Here is a 20,643-nt window from a genome sequence, read left to right as displayed (position 1 = left end):
AAACCCCCCTCCCCATCCCCCGGCTGATAGCAGAGGAGCAGCCTCATATACTCTTTGGCACGGATCAGGAGCTTACGCCCTGGAATTCTCTTTCCCCAAACGGAGCGGAGCAGTGGCAGCCCCCGCGTACCCCCAGCCCTGGGGGTCAGCCCTAACGTGTTCTCCCTCAGAGTTCTCAGCCAGTGTCAATAATGGCGTTAACCGGGGACCTTGCAAAACTCAAGTGTAACAGGAAAGCTCCTACATCAAAGCAGTTCTTAAAATAGTAAGAGATCAAATCCGAATGGAAAAGATACGTTTTTCAGATGTAGTCTGGTGTAAGAGAAACAATTTAAGAGATGTCTTATGAGCAAATACGTATTTATCAGCACGGTTAGTTTAAATCTTTACAATGGTTGCAGTATTTCCAGAAAGCAGTAAATGTAAAGCATAAAATAGAATAAACCTGTTTGCCTCTTGAACATTTGATTCCAGTATTCTCTGCTGTTACAGTACATCATCTAAATCATTCTATTTGCTGTAAAACAGCAGCAGAAAACGTATCACTCACTGACTACTCTGTGTCACACTACTCAGCTGATAGATTCCATTTCAGGCCAGAAATAAGCCATCTCCATTTTTATTTTTCTTTTAAATGTCACCAAGCAAAACCTGACTGTCATTCCATTTTAACATCTGCTTTGCTGAATTATTTTTCCCAGTTTATTCAAATAGGTATCCTTCACTATTACGGAATAACATGTCAGCAACGTGTACCTATATCCATCTTTTTGGAATGGGCACCATATTGATTCAATAACATTAGAGTTTACTAGATGCAAAGAACAGAGGAATTTAACATAGATTAAAAAAATCAGATTGTCTCTAAGAAATGACCAAGCCCTACATTATGCAGTGAAATGTCAACATCTAAATATATTCATATTTTTTTTAAACTACAGAAAATGTAAACCAAAGTATTACAGAAACTAGAATTATCCAGCATCACTGAAACTCTTTAGTCTGCACATCATAAAATATAGGAAACTTTTTGTACTCTGTACTCTTGAGTTTCAGAGGCTCAGTTTTATTATATTAACCATTATGCTCGTTTTTAAAATCAGCAATCTCATGCAGCCCAACCTGACTTGGATGGAAACATCAGACTCTTCCTGAGATGCAGGAAGGTCAATATTCTGACTCCTGGGCATATAAACCCATGAGCTACACACTGATCCCAGGTAAAATAATGGAAGGGTCCCTCCCTACTCCAGTGAATACAAAGTGCTGAATGAGGACAGCATGATCTGCTACACGGTTACCTGCAAGAGCCCAGGCCTGGACATCAGCCCCAGAGTTGGGGGCCAGGTGGGCAGGGCCCTGGCCTGGCACAGGGACCAGCACAGCCCTGGCAGTGCTACATCACAGGAAAAGGAAAAGAACTAATGCAATCTACTGGGCATAAAAACTTGTCTTCTAGAAAGGAGAAATCTGCACATATTGGTGAAGAAATGGTACAAAAACACCTGCAGTGACTTCTGATATTTACAGTAACAGGGAAATATTAGTGATAGTTCAAAGAGTACTGAAAAAATATCCAGGGAGCAGAAAACAAGCTAACGTAGAATATGAAGCTTCCACATTTCATCTTATTTAGCTTCTGAAAGAAAAAAAACCTGACAAGAGACTGGATTACTTTGAAAAGGTACTTAAATACAGGAAAGAGATCTTGATAGTATGACCTTTTCAACCTGGCTGAAAAAGGCAATAGTATCCATTTGCTGGAAACTGGAGCAAGACAAACCTAATGTTGACATTTCCTGCCTGTGAGGGCAATTAAACATTTAAATAATTTATATCAGCTAAGATAGTGGGTATACCTTTGTTTGGGTTTTAAGCATGAGATTAGATATACTTTTTAAAGACAGGTTTTAACTCAGGTTTGGAAGAAATCCAGTCGTGTGTGTCAGGTGGTTACTGAAATACCTGAGTTGGTTCCACAGACAGAAATGAGGGAGTGGCACTGGTGGTTCTGAATATGGGTGTCTGAACATTGTCAAGTGTGGGCTCATCTCACAGACCATTCAGCACTAAGAGTGCTCCTCAGTTTACAATTTCTTGTTTCTCTGGAAAGGCAGCTTTATCTGTATGGCTGATCTTTGTAATGGTATAATCACTAATATCTATTTCCCAGAGCACAACAGGAAGAAAACCTTATTTCACACCTTGAAAATAAGGTATGATGATGATAAAACTGTAAATCATAGAACACAAAATGTTCCAAACTTTAAGAATATTGCCTAAACATACCTGCTAAGTTCTTTTTAAAAATTGTCATGCAGAACTCTGGGGAAAAAAATAAAATATGATAGGAAGCAAGATTGTAATAGTTAACAGTACAGACGGTCTGTAGAGGGCAGTTCTTCAGAACAAGTTTGGTGGGGTTTTGTGGGATTTTTTGGTTTTTTTGGTTTGGCTTTTTGGGGGGTTGCTAAAGGGAATTTCACTTTGGCCCATTGGAGAATTCCTGAAAACTAGAAAGCCATCCCCTTCTTTTCTAGTCTGGGTCTAGGGTGGACCACAGCATGACACAACTTTGGCATGACTTGGATAGCTCCCTGGGTCTGCTGTAACTTCCAGAGGGGCCTGCCCAGTCTTGTTTCAAAGCAGCTTTTGAATTGCAGGAGACGTACACATAAGGCTCAAATCTGCTTCTTTATCTTCAGCTAAGTTTAAACTGGAATTAGAAGATACACTATAAACTCAGGACAGAACAACTTCAAAAATATTGTGACTGAAATAGACTTTCTATTTCACTGTACAAAATACCAAGAGACACATTTTCATGAGAAAAATATGTACAAAAGACTTCCCACTAAAAATGAAAAAGAAAATGTCTGTCATTGTGAGAGTAGAAAGACTACAGAAACAGTTCTTGTGTTTGGGAGTTTGCCAATGAATCAGAAAGGGCTGGTAAAAATGCATTCATTATGCAGAGCCCCCTCACTCTTGAAAAAACTTCTTTATTCACAGAGACAAGATTCTGCTCTCACATATAGCACGATAACTCCTGTGAAGTAAATGGGAGTTGACTTGCATTATGCAGAGGAGATTTTTGCCCAGATTTTCAGCATTTGTTTACAGTGAGAACAAGAGACTCTAACTATTGTTGAAAACTATTTTGCTGCTTATTTTTAATACAAAGGGTTCAAAGTGAGGAAAGCTCAAACTGTAGGAATTTCACAACTATTAGCCTTTTTATCCATTTTATAACACACTGTCAGAGTCCAGTTTCAGATTTTTTTTCATGGACAAGTAAAAGAGCTTCTTAATGAAAGCTGGTTTGAGAAGAATTTATAAGAATGAAGTATCTGTCTTAATTGCTGAAGCATTTTCTATCCTCTTGAGCTAATACCTTATAAACAGCAATTGAGTGAGGGACCACAGGTGTTTACTGGCAAAGTCTGTCTACAATACATCAGTGAAGTACAGGTCTGACACAGAAAAAAAAGGAGCTGGGCAAGACAGCTTCCATTAGTTCATGAGTATCCCTGGGATGGGAGCAGAAGGGGCAGGGGCAAACAGGAAGCCATTAGGAAGAGGGGCTAAAGGGGTAAAATAAAGCACAGGACAGGCAGGGTGAGGAGTTTGGGGCTGGAAATTAGGTTTAATGATGAAACTCACATTAATTATCAAGTGCTGCTAAAAGAGATGGTCCCTCCTCTCCCTATTCCACTGTCCCTTTCCAACCCTGGCTGTGATTTTTAGCATTGGTGTTCATTTTACCCCATGATGACCTGATTCAGAGAGCTGAGCTGAAAGAAAAGGAACTATACAAGTTTAGTTCCCTGACTCAGCTCACAAGGGAGACCAGGACAGACAGTAGGAGGAACAGGACGGACTACCCCTTTCAGTGGCAGCCCACAATTAGATTGGCAGAACCACATCCTGAGTTCAGCAAGGGACTCAGGCAGCAAGCCAAGGAGAAAGCCAGCACTGCTGGCTAAGTCAGGAGACTGAGGCTGAAATGAAGAGTCTATGAAGACAAAACACTGTTGAAAAATTGATGTTGGAGGGAATGAAAGGCCTGGAGAAGTGAGGTCAGGTTTGGAAGGAGGAAGAGGATAGAAAGAAATTGCAGGAGTCTGTCCTTGCTGCAGCATTATGTTCTGCCCTTGAAAATACATTAGAAAATACTAAATTTCTCTATTCCTTTACCACCAAATTTTCTGATGCAAATTATGAGCCCATGTCCATATGTCATTGCTTTCTGCTATCATAGAAGATGACAACTTCTTATTCCTACCAGTAATCAATGTATGCAGCAGGGAAGTCTTTTGCAGTCATCTAATCTTACTGATAAAAGCAGTGGTATCATACCAACATGATTGTACTGATATGTCTCTAGGTCACTGGGAAAAGAAAAATGATGAAACAACAACAAAAGAAGACAAAGGAGCTTTGAACACCTGTAAGCTACAAAACACAGTTTTTAAAGGTTGACTCATACACAGCTAAAGACAAGCAAGAAAGACTCATTATAAACTTTTCCTCTAAAAGGGATATCTAAAAAACCAAAAATCTTTGGAAGACAAAATTTTATTTACATTTTTCTGGTTTTTATCTGGTGTGTCTGTTAAGATACCTGTCACATGAAAGTGTTCATCTTTTTCATTCAGTTTTCCTTCTGTATCTGCATTTCCCTACCAATATAAATTTAGTCTATACAATGCAGCAGTTTGTGCAGATGACTCTGAAATACAATAGGTTGCCCCTCTAATTTACTTAAATGCTACTGAGAGATTGTCCCACGATGGGAACTAGTATTTTCAGTTTTCCCAGTCCAGCTTTCTTCCCCCAGTCAAGTCACTGATTCCCTTAGTGATCTTGAACAAATCCTTTGATTTAATTGCACCCGAATCAAGCCAGCGGGATAAGTAAAGAAAAAAGCAGCTTTTCCCTGCAAACCAAAGCCTGTGCCTGAACTGTGCCTTCCCCAGTAACCAAATACGAGTGAGAGTAACACATTTCCCCTTGGGACCATCATGAGGGAGTCAAGAATTCCAAATGTGTTTCAAAACCTAGAAGATGGGTTCAAGTTTGGTTTTGAAAGATATTCTTGCTAATCCAGTAATTAACATGATGGTTTTGCATAGAATAAAGAATCTTAAATATTTAGAAGCATATGATTATAGTGTTTTTAAAAGAGTCACTATTACTTAAAACATATTAATTTACTTGTTCACTTCAAACAGACTAGATCTCAACTGTTATGTTTTTTAAACTCTGGTGGCTTACTTAATGAATGCTTGTGACTCATAAGGCCTATTATTAGTCCTTATGAGCATACATTAGCTAAAAAAAAATTATAGCAAGCCAGATTTTATGTTCTGTTTAGCCGAAAGTTAACAGTACTATATAAACCATTGCAATGTAGTTCCCCTTCAACTATTAAAAATGTATTGTAACCTACTTGTTTTGGGTATGTTCCATTTTACTTCCTAATCCAAACAGTGTGTGTTACATATGTACACCTTAGTGATGGTGGCATCAAACTCAAGTTACAAAAATATTGAACCAGCTGCTATACAGGAACAGCTCCTGACTGATATTTTTATCTGAGGTTAATTATTGAGTCTTTTTGAGTGTGTCTGCCCCTCAGTGAGAGCTAGATTTGTTAAAAAGCCAACCACCTTCCCCTATCATTAACCACAAACGATATTGCAGATGCTTAGCATTTTTTCCATGAAGTCCTACATCCATCTGTTCCTGATAAATTCATTCGTAGGGAGTATCCCTATAGTAAGTACAATTGTGGAACACCCACACAAAGTCACAAGGCTTACAAATTGAGATAATATCCACTTTTTATGCTAGGCAGTTAATCTGTCCATTTATACAAGTTTTGAAAAGGAAGTTGAAAAAAAGAGCACTTTTGAATATGGAAAATGAAAGTCAGCATTTTCTTTCTAGTGTGAATGTGTGGGAATTCCACCATTAGTCTATTTTTGGTCTGACTTTTTTACAGCATTTTTGGTAAGATTGTACTACCCTCACAGCAAATAATTAAATCACTTTAAACAAAATCGTAAACTCTTAGCAATTGATTTTTGTTGGTTTTTAACTATCTGTGGTTTTTAAAAGGCCGTAGATACAATGTAGTCTATAACATAATTTTATAAATAAGTATTATAGGAATAATAGAAAAGAACCAGAGCTACATAGGATCCATGTGCTTATTTCTTTTTGATTCTGCGGGCTCCTGCATATTTTATTCCCAGTAAATGCTAGCAGATTTTCCCAAAAGGGCCACCAATAAAGGTTTTTAATTATTTTTAAAATGTATTTTCCAATTTCTCTCACATTTGAACAAACATGTACAACAGGCCTCCCTTTTCATTGCTTCCTAATCATAATACAATCTGAAAATGTTTATTCTACCTCCTATTGTCAGATGCAATCCTTTGAAAGGAAGGAAACTGTATTTAAACAGAACATTTAACTTATCTATTTTAAGGGCAACAGTGGTTACCATGGTTACTAAGATGCTGGGAAACTATACATTTTTTAAAACATGGTGGCTTGGGAAAGTTTTTTTTCAAATTCATACTGCAGACAAAACCAACAAAAATCCACACTTGAGTGCTCACATAATAAGCAAAGCTGCTGTATCTTCTTCCTGCGCTGGGAGAGATACTTGCCATACATGAATGGAAGTGTTTGAGCAGAAGGAGCAGGATCTAGTTCACTGAAAAATCAAAAGAAAACCCTGTCAAAATGTGGTCTGTTATAATCACAGAGCCTACGAGAAAATAAAATCTTCAACTACAAAAAAACCCTGAGTATTAAAAAAGATTGAAATGTTCTACATCCTTGTTACTGCAGTTCTCTGCTGCTGTAATTGTAATGGACACTTTAATACTGTCAATCTTCATTTTTTATTTATTCACTAAATTGTTTGCTAACATGAGAAAGAGAAGATCATTTATAATAAAAGCCCATCTGCATAGATTTGTGCAAATATAATTGCACATTCTAATGTTCAGACAAGGATATGTTGATTATATCTGAGATCTATCTGTTAACAAATCTGGGGCCACAGAAATGGATTTTTTTAAAGTAATTCCATAACACAGATAAATTAAAGTACTTACAGCCATCTTAAGAAGCAAACCTGGTTGTGATTTCTGGCAGAAATCATAGTGCAGCTTCCAGGTGTGGAAGATGATTTATGAAACTGATGAAGGAACTATATTTCATATGTGCTATGAAGAGCAGTGTTGTGTTCTCAGCATTTAAACACAAACTAAGCACAGCTGGCCACTGCACTGAACACACCTGTAGTGCTAAGGCTGCTGTACAGCTGCTATCCTTTCACTTCATGTCAAGATGGACTACTCACATTTGCCACATGGAAAACATCATTAGCAAGGTTATTAAAGGTTACTAACCAATACTTGAGAGGAATGACTTCCCTGTGTAACTACAACAGAAAAACAGAGAGTTAATCACATTGAAAACATTGAAGTGACTGCAGAGAAAATAGTTATTTGCGTAGATCATAGGCAATGAATTCATACTCAACTTGATTATAGATTGTCCCAAACAATGTTCAAATAAATACTACAGCAGGAAATACTAAATATCTGCCTTAAATTTGACCATGAAATACAATTACAGCTGTTCCTCCCTCTGTGGTAATTGTGAAGTGGTTGAGATGATCTCAAAAAGAGCAGATTTTTTGTTAGATCCTAAATCATTGTCAGGACTCACAGTGGAGTCCAGGTAGGGCAGCTATAATATGTATCTTGTCGGTATCTGTTCTGTATTTAAAAATATTCTTAGAAGGAGGCCCAATTTCAAAACCTGGTTTTAAATTAGGTTTATTTAATCATTAATAATTCATACTATCAAGATACAAACCCAGTTCATCATATCTACATATACCTAACCTTAAGTAAACTGACAGACAAGTAAGCCACTAACTGGAAACTCTGTATTTAGGTGAGAGGAGAAACTGTTTAGGCAGCATGAGGAATTGTTGGCAATTATTGCTAAACAATGTTCTTAAACACAGACCTAAGAAATTTTGGATTTGGGGGAACCAGTGGAGATTCAGGTTTTGCCATTTCCATTGTTAAAAGACACAAACCCTCATTTGCAACCCTCAGCTGTTAACTTTGAAAAAGCTTGTAACTCTATGCAAAAATCATCATTTAATTTTAATTTCCTGCAATGCATTAACTTACAAAGCTATAAGTATTCTACTTTTATCACTGTTGTCTTTCCATTTTAGTTACATTTGGGGCAGACTTCTTAACCTGTGATTAATGTGCAGGTGGAAAATAACAAGTTAATGATGGGACAAAGATTGTATTTGTTTTACTAGCTTTTGCTTTGGTTCTGGCTTATGCAGAGATTCTGTGTGCATTTACAGAGATTTCCAGGGCTAGTTCTGAGCCTTCACCCTGTGACATACATACTCTGCTGTTTCCTAGACATAAGATTTTTACTTCTTTTGGGTCAAATAATACATAATAAATCAGTTTGTAGAGACAAATATCTGATTAACATTTCTATTAAATAAAAAAAATCCCCTTTTCCATGTTACTTTTCTAAGTTTGTATTCCGTTTGAGTCAAGTAGTGTTGGGTTCAGTACACTACATGTTCTGCTTTTCAACAACTTTTATTTCAGAATAAATCCTTTTGGCACCTTGAAATCTGAAGTATTCTTTTACTAGAACTCATGCCTGTTGCTCATGTCAAAAAAGGACAATGTTTTTTCATAAGAGTGTGTCCTATGATATAGTTAAAAGTATTTTTTTTTCTTTCTCTAAGACTGTTCCCTGCTCTGAAGAGGGTCAATATTAAGCACAAAGTAAATAAAAACGCTGCTGTCTGAACTTGAAGCAGCAGAATAGCCAAAAAAATTCCTTAGGGTGTCAGTTAGTATTACACAGATAAGCATCTGTGAACACAGAGACACTTGCAAAAAAATTTTTTTTTAATTGAGTTCTTCTGAGCACATATACTGTGCTCTCAAGCTGTTCTCTGTGTGTCTCCTTGTGTCTCCCTCCCCATTGCTTTGTTTCTCTGGTGAAATAAAAGCCCTTTACTTTAATAAAACCATTTGTGTTTTCACTAGAAACATAAAACTATACAAATGACTGTGCAGTAATCTATAAATTGTATGTTGAGCAACCGAAAAGTTGGTAGGCAAACCATCCCTCTAGAGATGGATTCACAAAAGTTCATTGCAGTTGCTTTAGTATGTACTATTACTTTAGATGCCTTGGTCTTTGCCTGACAGTTGTAGGCTTTAGAAGAGTTTTCACCTACTATTAGAAAATAAATAAAGTTCTTCTAAACAGTCCAAATATTTTCATATCATCTAGGTGACCCAGAGATGCGTGTCCAAGTCTGAAACATTTCTTCATTCTCTTCTGCTGGTAGAAGTATTAATTGCAGTCTGCTAGCTATAGAATGGAAAAAACAAATTAATAGAGGGTTGTTCACTTGATTTACTATAAATTAGAAAGTACTTGCAAGGGGAAAAGAAAGATTCAGGCAGCATTTTCTCTCTTGCTATTGTAGAAAAAAAAAGGCATTGTTCATTTAAAATAACAGCTTTTACAGAATGAGTCTATTTTTCTCCTTACCGGAAGATTGCAGGAACAGAACACAATTAATGCATTTATTGCCACTCCTGATTAAAGTGAAGATTTAAGGTCTTGCATATCCTGTCTTAAACTGATTTCAAAATGCCTATTTTTCAGATAATGTAATATGATGGTCATTTCAGAACACTACAGTCTGGAACACTGTCCATTCCATGGATCTCAGAATAACAAACTATCCCTGTGTCCATCCAGACAAAAATGGAATATGTTTGTTAATACAGCTCACTAATTACAACCTTCTCCCCTCAAAATTAGTAATTTTCATAACTGTTTTAATTTATAGTTCTCCAGTTAAAAACTTTCCCTCTGTTTTACTCTAAACTAAAAACTAAACCGATACCTGTAGCTGATGAACTCCTCAATTAATTAGCCCTGCATAAATTTGATTGGGACAACATGCTGAAGGGGTGTGAAAGATTTATGCTCCATTACTACACAAAGATAATTTCATCACACATCTGGTCTTGGGTCTATTATCATAATAAAACTAAAAACGTTGCCATATGGTACCCATGGCCAGCCTTTGACTTCAGACTTTACCAAACATCTTCATCATCTTGTTCTTCTCACTGAAAAAAGAATAACAAAATATCTAAGAACTTGTGCTTTTCATCACGAGTATAAGCACTGAGGATATGCTATAACTGCAGTAACTAACTCACCAGTTTTAAAGGAGACCAAGTTTCAAACCTGATGCATTCACTTCAGAGGAGTTCAGTTTCTTAAATTCAGTAAATTGCAACATTTTTTTTAAAGACAGAAGATACGGAATCCTGAAAATCAGGGTCATATTTTATTCAATAGCAAAAGCAGTTAAATAATTCCTGTGCAGTAAGAGATCAACATTTACAAAGCCAGTAACTTTCATGCACTTGGAGAAAAAAGTAAAATCTGGTTAGGAATCATCTGAGGTCACCCACCCCCTGCCTAGAACTGTCTGTGCTTTCAAATACATACCAAAATTTTAAAGTGAATCTGTCCCTACATGAACTAGAGTAGATTCTTACAGTGTTGCCATTCTGCAGAGCCTGTTTCCTTCACTGCTGTTAGCTTTACAGATTAATAGGAGCTGTTTAAGGTGAGGAAACTGTTGGCAGCAAAATAAACTAGCTTGGCAAAAAATCAGGAGGTTTCAATCTCTTGGCAAGAAATAAAAGTTTCCTTCCTTTCTTTGTTTAAAACACTTGATCCACTATTCTCTGAATAAAGCATATGTAAAATTCTGAAGAGATTATCCATTTCTTTATTCCTTTCCCTGCCTGGAACTGAGGTAACTTAGGAGCCTTTTGAAAGACCAAATATAAGAGTACATACTCAGTTTTGGTTTTCATGGGTAGTAGATCCTGGATTAGGGTTATGAATTAATGAATTATAGGACTTTTCATCCAGGATCTGTCACCACATTTTCATTCACAACAAAAATAATATAACATTTTGATTTACTATTGACACAGAAAGATGGGGAGAGGAGCAAAAATGTGAGCTGCAGAAATGAGAAAAATCACCTCGGGGGGTGGAATTTTGGAAAACCAGTATTCGAACATTTATCCATTTCTTGATTTAACAGAGTAGAACTCTCATTATGGGATGTCTTATACTAAAATGAAAGCATGAAAATTCTTAGGTCATATCAGACAATATATCATTATCAGATTATTTTAAGCAGCATACAAAGTACCCTTACAATTTAGTAAGAGCACATTTTCTGATTTCTTCTTCTGTTCTTGATAAAAAGATGCAGTTGAGCAATACAACTACAGAGCACAGCTTCCCACATTTCTTCCAAAAGTACCAAGAATGTTTCTGCTTTTACTATTTGTAAAACAAAACCAGATCTGAGTATCAATAGATGCATAACTGTATAATCATTCCACCTTCTCACAGCCTCTCAGAGAGTACATCCTTTCTAATGCAATACCTTAAACTTGAAATTTTTCATGCAAGTGTGCTCTGACAGCTCATTAGTTTGATGGTAGGTTCCAGATTTTGGCACTATCATTTCTCACTTTCACTAAGCATGGGAAACCAAAAGTTTACATACTTGTACATACTGTTGGCAGCACTGCTTAGCTGTCTTAGTCAAATATCCAGAACTAAGTCTTTGCCTTCACTCTGTGCAGCAAGATATTTAAATTGGTCTCTTCAAACCTTACTTAATATCAGGATGAATATTTCTATGTTGATGCTGATTAAAATAGCCTGCAACAGTGATACAGTTTCTTTACAGACATGGACAGTAGTTTTACTAAGGAACTGATATGAGTTAAAATATCTCCTTTTTGTTTAAGAAAATACTCCTTAAACTACAGCCTAATTTTCAATATACGTTGATTGCATATTTCTCTTCTTTTTGAACACCAGGTTATTACTGATGTATCATTATCTTCTCAAGGTAGCTCTGTTTTTACCAACTTCATCACAGTTTTGGGGTCAAAAATAGCCTCTTATCTGTTTGCAAAGTTGCATCAATGAATAATATCCTAATAGGGAATAGGATAGAAGTTAGCCTGGAGGAAGGGATAAAATCTTGTAAAGAACAGAAAGGAAAAATTCCTCTGTTCTTCAGAAAAAACCTGCGCCTAATGATTGTTGTCAAATCAGATTCATAGTTCTTGCATAATTAAGATAGAATAAAACAGATTTAGAAGCCAGATGCCATATTTGAGATTAGTGTCAACTTGTCCTGTACGAGTTCACCAGAGAGTTTCCTCCTCTTGTTCATGACATCCTGTTGTCATGAACAAGACAATGTTCATGGTATTCATCGTTTAAGGTAGTATGTTTCAGAAATAGAAGCACAATTCTTTTGCCTTGTTTGTAAATCAGGCCTCTCTCCAGTTATTGCACAATAACAGGCTAAATTGGTAATTGGTACTAGCAGTTCTTCTTTATGATCCTGGTGTTATTATTACTGATAATGATAATAATTATCCATACTTCTTACTATGAATTTAATTCCTTCCTACAAGGAAATGCACAAACAGGAACACTTTAGAGCCTTCCTGTTTGGTACTGTTGCAGATATTCTCTCATTGGTTCCACTCCAATCATCCATTTCTATTTTCTATCAAAAAATAGCTCTACTGTCACTTGATCTAGAGAAGCCATTCCTAACAGTGGGACTGAACTGACTCCATGCATTATGAAACCGGACTTCCTTCTGCCCACTTTCATACTCCCAAAACCACTTCTGCCTTCCACGCTGGTGATGCCAGCAGCAGGCTCAAGCCCTCATATCACTGCAGTGCTGTGCTCTGCTCTATGTCCTCTGAGAAGCCCAAGATATGGGAACCATTTCCCTCTTTGTAGTTCCATCAATGGATTTGCACAGACTGAGCACTAGGCACTGTAGACTAGCAGTGGAGTTAAAGAAAGCTTCCACTGCTGCCCAAAAGGTGTGCAGTGGGAACAGAATGTATTGCTGTAGGAATGTTTGCATACAGGAGTGATTAACAAATCTGCTCTTACTTGCAGCAGCCCTTTTACCCCAGCGATTCAAAAGTCACGAGACATGTCTAGCACATCCCATGTCATGCTTGCTTGAAATCTTGCAAAGCAAACATAACTCAACATTCCTGTACAATAGCTGTTTTTTTAAACAGTTACTTCACTATTGTTAACTGAACTACAAGTTATGACAAGTGATATATCCATAGTCATCCCTTTGGCATTCTTTATAAAAACATGAATCATGGAAACATTCATCATGAGGAACTCCCATCATAAGGACATGTACACAGTATGTCGTTCAGCCTCACTGTATCTTTCCACTCTGTAAAATGTAACTGTCAGAAGAACTTCAATGAACTGTACAGGCCAACATGTAAGTTTGGTAAAGCACAACTGATAAAACACATCAGAATTCATTAGTTATGTTTAACTTCAACTAATGCTTGTGTACAGAAGAAAAATGAGAATTTTCTTTCTTTGTAAGTCATTCTACCAAACACTGCAATAGCACCATATCAGTGTATGTTAACCAGAAAACAAAACACTTGGAAGAACTGGCCAACTAACAAAACTCAGACATTGAAAAGCATGGATAAAGAGCATAAATAGGATAAAATAACCAGATTGTGTTTGCACTTGGTCAACAGGAAAGGAAGGAATTAACCACTGCAGCTGCCCCAAAATTGTCAGAAGGAAAGGAATAGACCTAACATATCCAGAAGCCCTTTCAAAGAGACTCACAGGGTTTTTTTCCCATGTTTTTCACCACGAAAGCCTTTCACCACTTAGGGTCAACGCTAAATGGTGTTGAAAGCTGTTGTTTATGGCACCTTTTGCCTGTCCAAGATACAAAAGTAACAGTAAGTTTCCCTGAAAACTGAAATGGCTTCATTCAGAACTGTGCCAGTTTTCTGGAGGTGACAGGAAAGGAGACATGAGTGGGGTATATAAGGACCATCTGCTATGCCGTATAAAAGGAAAGGAACTCAGGAGAAGGGTGCTACCTACAGACATCACCAGGCATGTTTTCCCATGGATAAAGGTACTTGTATTCCAAGAGACACATTGACACCCCCTGCGTTCTTACTCTTGCTCTTTTCTAGGCAAGAGATGCCAAAAAGATTTCCCCTCCCTAAGGAAAAGGGCTAACTGGTAAGAATTTTATACTAGCTCTGCTCAGGTTCAGACAGTTATTATATAAATGAAACTCAAGAGAAATACCAAGCAATTATTTCCTAAGAAACATTACTCTTTTGGTATATACTTTTAAAATTAAATACTAGATTGAGTGTTACTTGCTGCAATGATGTAGTGCCTAATCATAAAATGTCATGTGCTTACTTAAGTTGGTTTTCATTTTCTGTCCATGCACTCCTCACTATGCCTGTGCAGCTCCCCAAGGCTGTTGTGACACAAAGTTCCAAATGCACTCCCTGAGCTGCACTGATCACAGGGGACCTTTACCCACAACATTACATGTGTCAGGTCTCATACTGCAAAGTACCAGTACCTTCTTCCACCTGTAGATTTCAAACTTGATGTGTTTGTCACTCAGGAAAAATATATGCTTTGCTTTTAGCAGAAGTCCCAGAACTGGTAGGATTTTCAGTGCTTCTATGGTGCTATGAACCATAGTTGCAAAGACCTTAATTTAAATCCTATCATGGAGAAAAAAACACCGTATATAATAAAAATACTTGTTTTACAATTCATTACAGCAGAAAGAGATTAAATGTTTTGGTATTAAAAAACTAATGATAAAAAGATAAAAATTATTGTCATAACATCAAAGAAGTAATTTACACTTTTTAAGGTAAATAACATGAGCATACTTACTTATTCTCATCATTGATGTGGATATTCAGATCAGAAAAATGTTACATATATATCATTAAAAGCTGTAAAAGCAACAATATTTTAAATACACTTATAAGCATTTCATTTCTAAAAAAAATGCCGATATTAAAAATATATAAAACCATGCATCAGTTTATAACTACAACTGTACAATTTCAGACATCTGCTCTAAGTAGAGATCTCATCTTACTTTTGTTTTGCTTTCTGTATTGGCATTTGTTTATGGTTGAAGAAATAACTGTCTCAAGTTATGATGTTCTTAGCTTAATGTAAAGTTGCCTTCCCTAATAAAGATGCAACTGATAGCCAGGAATTTGCACACTAAATTTCCTATTACTAAATCTATTTCATATTGGAATGTAAAAGTGAACTTCTTGCTGCAACACAAGGCATTTATTGACTACATGAGCCTTTGCCATGAAACAACTGAAGGTACTCAGTACCACTGAGAAATAATCTCTGTGAACAACGATTTCATTAGGTTAATATTAATACCAAACATCATTTTGTCTCTGTGCTCAGTGAAATTAGGGGAGCAATGGTAAGGGTAACAGAGGTAGTATCAAAGAAAATCTGGACTTGAGATGTAAGGGAAAGGTCTTTCTTTTATACCCTCTCAGAGCCAGCAACCTTTCTTCAGTGTCACCAAACTTTAAATGATGTTTTTATAAGAACACATCAAGCCACCACGAATCTCACATTTCAGCCTTCTACAGTTAGAATTACCAAACAGTTCCAATAGCCGGACTGAATAAAACAGGGCAGGAAAGACAGCACTGTCCGTACAATGCCTGCCGAGTGGCCAGGGCAACTCTGTAACCTTTCACAGATTGCATTTAATGCAACAGAGTTCACAATTTAGTTTTTTAGATTATATTAGCACTCAAATGCATCTTATCTGCCGGAAAAAGGAGGCAGCCAAGTGAGACACCACAACATTGGCAAAGCATGAAAAAGGGAGACAACTACAAGAAAAAAATTGTAGTTTCAAATTACAAAATTTCCTTTTGCCACAACAACTCAAGTAATCCACAACCACAAGGTTATTTTCCTCCCCCAAGTCATCCCTCATTTTCTATCATAAACATCCAATGACCTGGTCAATACTTTAGACTTGGGCCCTGCTCTTGCAACACTTGCATATACATTCAAATTTGCCCACATGAGCACCATCTTTGGTTGCAGTAAGACAATTCATTGAACATGTAAATCTTTTGGGATTGCTGGCTTTTTGTTAAGGTGAAGCAGGTTGTTAAAATAACTTTGCTCCTGAAAGTTTAACAAGGAACTTTACAGTGGCAGGAAGAAGAAAAGAACCAAGGATTTCACAGATTCCTTAAAAAAAATTGAAAATAATTTTTAAAAGACTCACTGAAAATGAAATAATCTTTGTTCTGCTCCCTCTCCACAGCACAAATAGAAGTTGTTCATGTTGTGAAAAGAGAATTTTAGAAAATTAATGAATACTTCAAGCTAATACATTCTTCTCTGTCATACACTGTGCCAAACTGTGCATTATCAGACTTCTGATGAGTTACTCTGAATGATTCATGATACACTTAACATTATGGATCTCACTGATGCACATCCTGCTGAGATTAATGACACTACAACATTTCTAAAACTAAATACCCTAATTCTATGCACACATGGCATCCCAAATTCACAGATCTCAGTATCGCAATACATTTTGAAAAATGCAGCCTTGCAACACCTGATATCACAGGGAATATGTGATTCTAACAAGACATTAAATTCTGGTTCTGTCTGTACATAACCTCTTTCCAAATGGGAACCCAAAACTCAGTTATGCACTGGAAAACCTACAGCCATTTCAGAGTACTGCTTTATGGTTCTGGAGGATTTTTGAAATAGCATTTCTATGGATTTGAGGTGCATCAATTCAGGACAAAAGTTTGAGGCCACTAGCACTAACAGGTCTCTCCTAGCTGTAATAAGGTGGTGGCTATGTTTTTTGTGTCATTTTGTGTTTTGTGGGTTTAAAAAAACATTATAATATTTACACAATATATAATATATATATAATATATATAAAAAAGTTTTCTGTCTTGGTTTCTTAAATATACTAGCCTATTATATTCACTACCACTGTGAGAGCTTTCTGCAGGTAGGAGCAATGAGAAATAAAATCAATGGATGTCAGTGGTGGAAGCACTTTCGTAAATCCATGCCAGGACCACATCACTCTCCTCTCAACTTCCTCTGCTTTTCATAATCTTTCAGGATCATCCTTCTCAATTAAAAGACCAAGTCAGAATTCAGCTTATATTGTTTCAAACTATTTGATACAAAGTCTTCACTCCAAAGACAGACAATTTTATGCTCATAATTCATGAACAGAATTACCCACTAATCCTAAGTAACACTGTTCTTCTTGATTTTTCACTTGAATATTAAGTATATAAAGCACTGGAAAAGCAAATTTAAAAGAAAAAAAGAGCAATTATTTTTCTACTCAGAACAACACAAAGTATTACCAATTACTTAGCTGTGACTAAAACACTTAAAGTATTTAAAACTTAAGAGTTTGGGATGTGCTATTAGGTTATAAATAAATACCAACGCTCTGTGCTGCACATGACAGACCTGACTATAGAAGACATTGTATCTACAGGTTTTCCTCTTCTAAAACAGATGTGTGAGTTAAGCCCTATGTCTAGTTAAAAGAAATCCTTGAGTTCAGTAGGAGGTTTGCTGTATGAAAAACAGAAAAGAGGGCATTTGCAGCCTCCAGGACTCCAAGGAATGAAGTAGTTTCAACTTCCACTTCAGTCAATGGAAATTATGGCTGGATAGATGACACTGACCAGCATGTGCAGGATCAGTTTTAAAAGTTGTGCAAAGAACAACTGCCTATTTTCTTACCACAGAAAATCAGCAGGAGGCATCTCATGAGTAATACACTTCATCAGTAGCAAGTATTCATAGCAATATTCCCAAGTAATTCAATTTAGGTTGTCATAAAATTGAAAAATAAAAAACACATCAAAATTTACAAGAATCAACAAACATTTGAAGATAGTTTCAACTTGCATACATAACCTTTTCATCATTACAGCACTTAATAGTATAACGCATTTTGCAACTTGAATTAAAATCTTACACTGAATGCCTTGTAAAAAGTCAATTACGAATTGCTTTGGTCTATCTGTATCTTAATTTATCACCAAAATACAGAAAAATTATCAGGAAATCTGATATAAGTTTAAAATTGCCAAAAAGAATGTCTATTTACTTACAAATACATTTTCTTTGTATATGGTATTATCACTTAAAAGAATACACTTAATAATAGTAAATAAATGCTTTATTCAATTAAATTGGTGCTATCTTATCTTCAAATCTTAAAATCACATTTGAAAAGAGTTTGATCCTGTTGTTCTTATTTCCAAGTGATATGTAGATATTTCTTTATATCTTATGACAATTTGAACATATTAAAATAAACCACCCAAAACCTAATAGAATTTAACAGACAGACTGGCTAACCAATAAGATTCCAAGTTTGACATGGTATATGAGCTCCACTGTCCAAGATTACTTGAAAATTAAAAAATCCTTCCTGAAAACTGTAGAACAAAGAGGAAATGTTAGTAGAAATAACAAGAAAAAAGAGACAAAACCAACAAATCATTGTATTCAAAACAGTAATCAGTCATTTTCAAAAGCTATTGTCTCTTCACTCTATCATTGCTTGTTGTATTTCAGAATTTTTATTCTAAGCTTCTTGAAGAAATATGGTTCTTCATTTGATACATCTCCAATAACACAAAAATGTCTCCTTCCTTAGAGCAAAGGAAAATAATACAGTCTATTCAGCTGGTGGTACTACATAGCCTGTCAATCTCACATTACACTGGCTGGTTCTTCTCAAACAGGTGTACTGAGTTTCTGAAATAGAGTCAGAATATGGAAAGTTCTGAGGTGGTTTCTATTCTTTTTGGTAATGATATAATTACAACAACAAACAAACTCCCGATTTAGCTTCCCCTCCGTTTGCATAACCTCCAGAAACTACTCTGTTGGGATCATTCAGTTCGTCAAACAGTCCAGTTTCAATGATTTCTTCCTGCCAGGGTATAGGGACAGCACCCGTTGCAAACTTTTTGAAGAACTTCTTGTCTTTGTCATCAAACTCAATTCCTCGTATTTCAGAGAAGTCAGCAATGTCTGCAACGTCTTTGGCATAGACAACTGATGGATCTGGCACAAATGGAGGGTCAATAAGGCTTGCCTCTAGCCTGTGGAAATTTATTGTTTTGAAGAAGCTGTGTTTTCTTGGGTCATCGTCTCCATTCCTGCAATAAAGCAAAAGTTTGCTCATCAGTGTGTTTTGCTCTCAGAGAGATACAGGGGTGGCTGTGTTTCGTACATGACAGTACTTTAAAATAAGGGGAGATATATCATGCAGCACAATTCCTTTTTTCCTAACCAAAGAACGCTGCATTGCACAACATAAGCCAAGTCGAGAAGCTGAAAACATTCTGATCCCGTTACTCATTACTTCACCTCTCAGGGTAAATCAGCCCAGGCAAGGTGCCACGCTCCAGGAGCTGCAATGCTGCATCGGGGATGCCCCATCCAAAGGTACACTTCCACCAGAACTGAACCTACAGCAGGATGGGGAGGGGAGGTACGGGATTTACTGTCCAACAAGGGAGGTTCAATGACTGGCCCTGTATCAACTAGGATAAGAGTATCTATACTATAGGGTAAGAATATGTATTAAACTCTAGAATGGGGTATATTGGGTTAATACATCTATAGAATGACTCTGAGCAGCAATAGTCTGAATAGAAACCTGGTGACAAATGACAATTCTGGTTTTATCTTAATTCAAAGCATCTACACATTTACATTAAAAAACTCAGTTATGACACTCAAATAAACACTCCCACTTTTAGCGACTGTTCATTCAAAATAACTACTCTTATAAATTAACAAACATTTTTTTTTAGGCAAGAGATTCACAGATTATGACATTAACAAAAGTATGTATGCTCTAGACCCATAGAGAGACTGTAGGATATTTTCTGATGATAAAAATCATCTGAGCCTCAAATGTGTGCTTGTTGAAGCATGACCAAAGACCACAGCTTTTGAACTGTGCCTCTAGTGTCAAGGCATGCAAAGTCTGAATTTGGAATTCTAGAGAAAGGAGGAGCAGAGAGGAGCACTGTCTTTTCCACACCTATGCATTCTTTGTTTAATGTATTTACGGATGCACTGCTCTTGAAAACAGTGATATAAGAAAACCAAATTTGTCTGCGTTTTGGCCTCAGAAAATGGTAGTTTGTAACACATTGCTTTTTTCTTTTCCAACTTCCTTACAAAATCAAACTCAGCAAAGTGTAAGCCCTCATGTATTTCTAGACAATGTTCTATGAATAAAATGTAACGCAAACCTTTGGCAAGTCTTTTTATCTTTGGAAATGCGCAGAAGCACCATATAGGAGGAGTAGAGTTGTGTGACTGTGGAAAAATCTTTATTTTTTAAATCCTCATTTCCATGAATGCAGAACAGCTTGTCCAGCTAGGCACTACTGCCTGTTCCTCATCCTGCCCTGCTGTGCTTCTGGCCTGCCTTGGAGCTCCCTGGACACAGCAGAGATGAAACCACCAGCTGCTCTTTTCAGCCCCTTGCTAGAAAATTGT

The 20,643-nt window shown here is 36.6% G+C and overlaps 1 protein-coding gene across 4 annotated transcripts in view; it reads right to left on the bottom strand.

The window, feature by feature from the left end:
• Positions 1 to 343: 343 nt before the first annotated feature.
• The window catches only part of GRK7 (G protein-coupled receptor kinase 7), a 40,626-nt gene continuing 20,326 nt past the window's right edge, over positions 344 to 20,643 (bottom strand). Inside the window, exons 4-6 of one of the 4 annotated variants that reach the window (XR_004242055.1) lie at positions 9,320 to 19,286; positions 7,431 to 7,462; positions 344 to 6,727 (exon numbers count right to left, since the gene is read on the bottom strand). Coding sequence is in view for 1 of the 4 variants with exons in the window: in XM_032119232.1 (XP_031975123.1) it covers positions 18,944 to 19,286 (343 nt within the window). In the remaining 3 variants the exon portion in view is untranslated. Of the gene's footprint in view, positions 19,287 to 20,643 lie in introns of all 4 variants that reach the window. The other 3 variants (XR_004242054.1, XR_004242056.1, XM_032119232.1) reach the window with 3 other exon arrangements.

This window comes from Corvus moneduloides, chromosome 10 (genome assembly GCF_009650955.1).
Source record: "Corvus moneduloides isolate bCorMon1 chromosome 10, bCorMon1.pri, whole genome shotgun sequence".
In the NCBI taxonomy this organism is placed as follows: Eukaryota; Metazoa; Chordata; class Aves; order Passeriformes; family Corvidae; genus Corvus; species Corvus moneduloides.
Note: the sequence above shows the minus strand (reverse complement) of the source record. Positions and strands in the feature narration are given on the sequence as shown.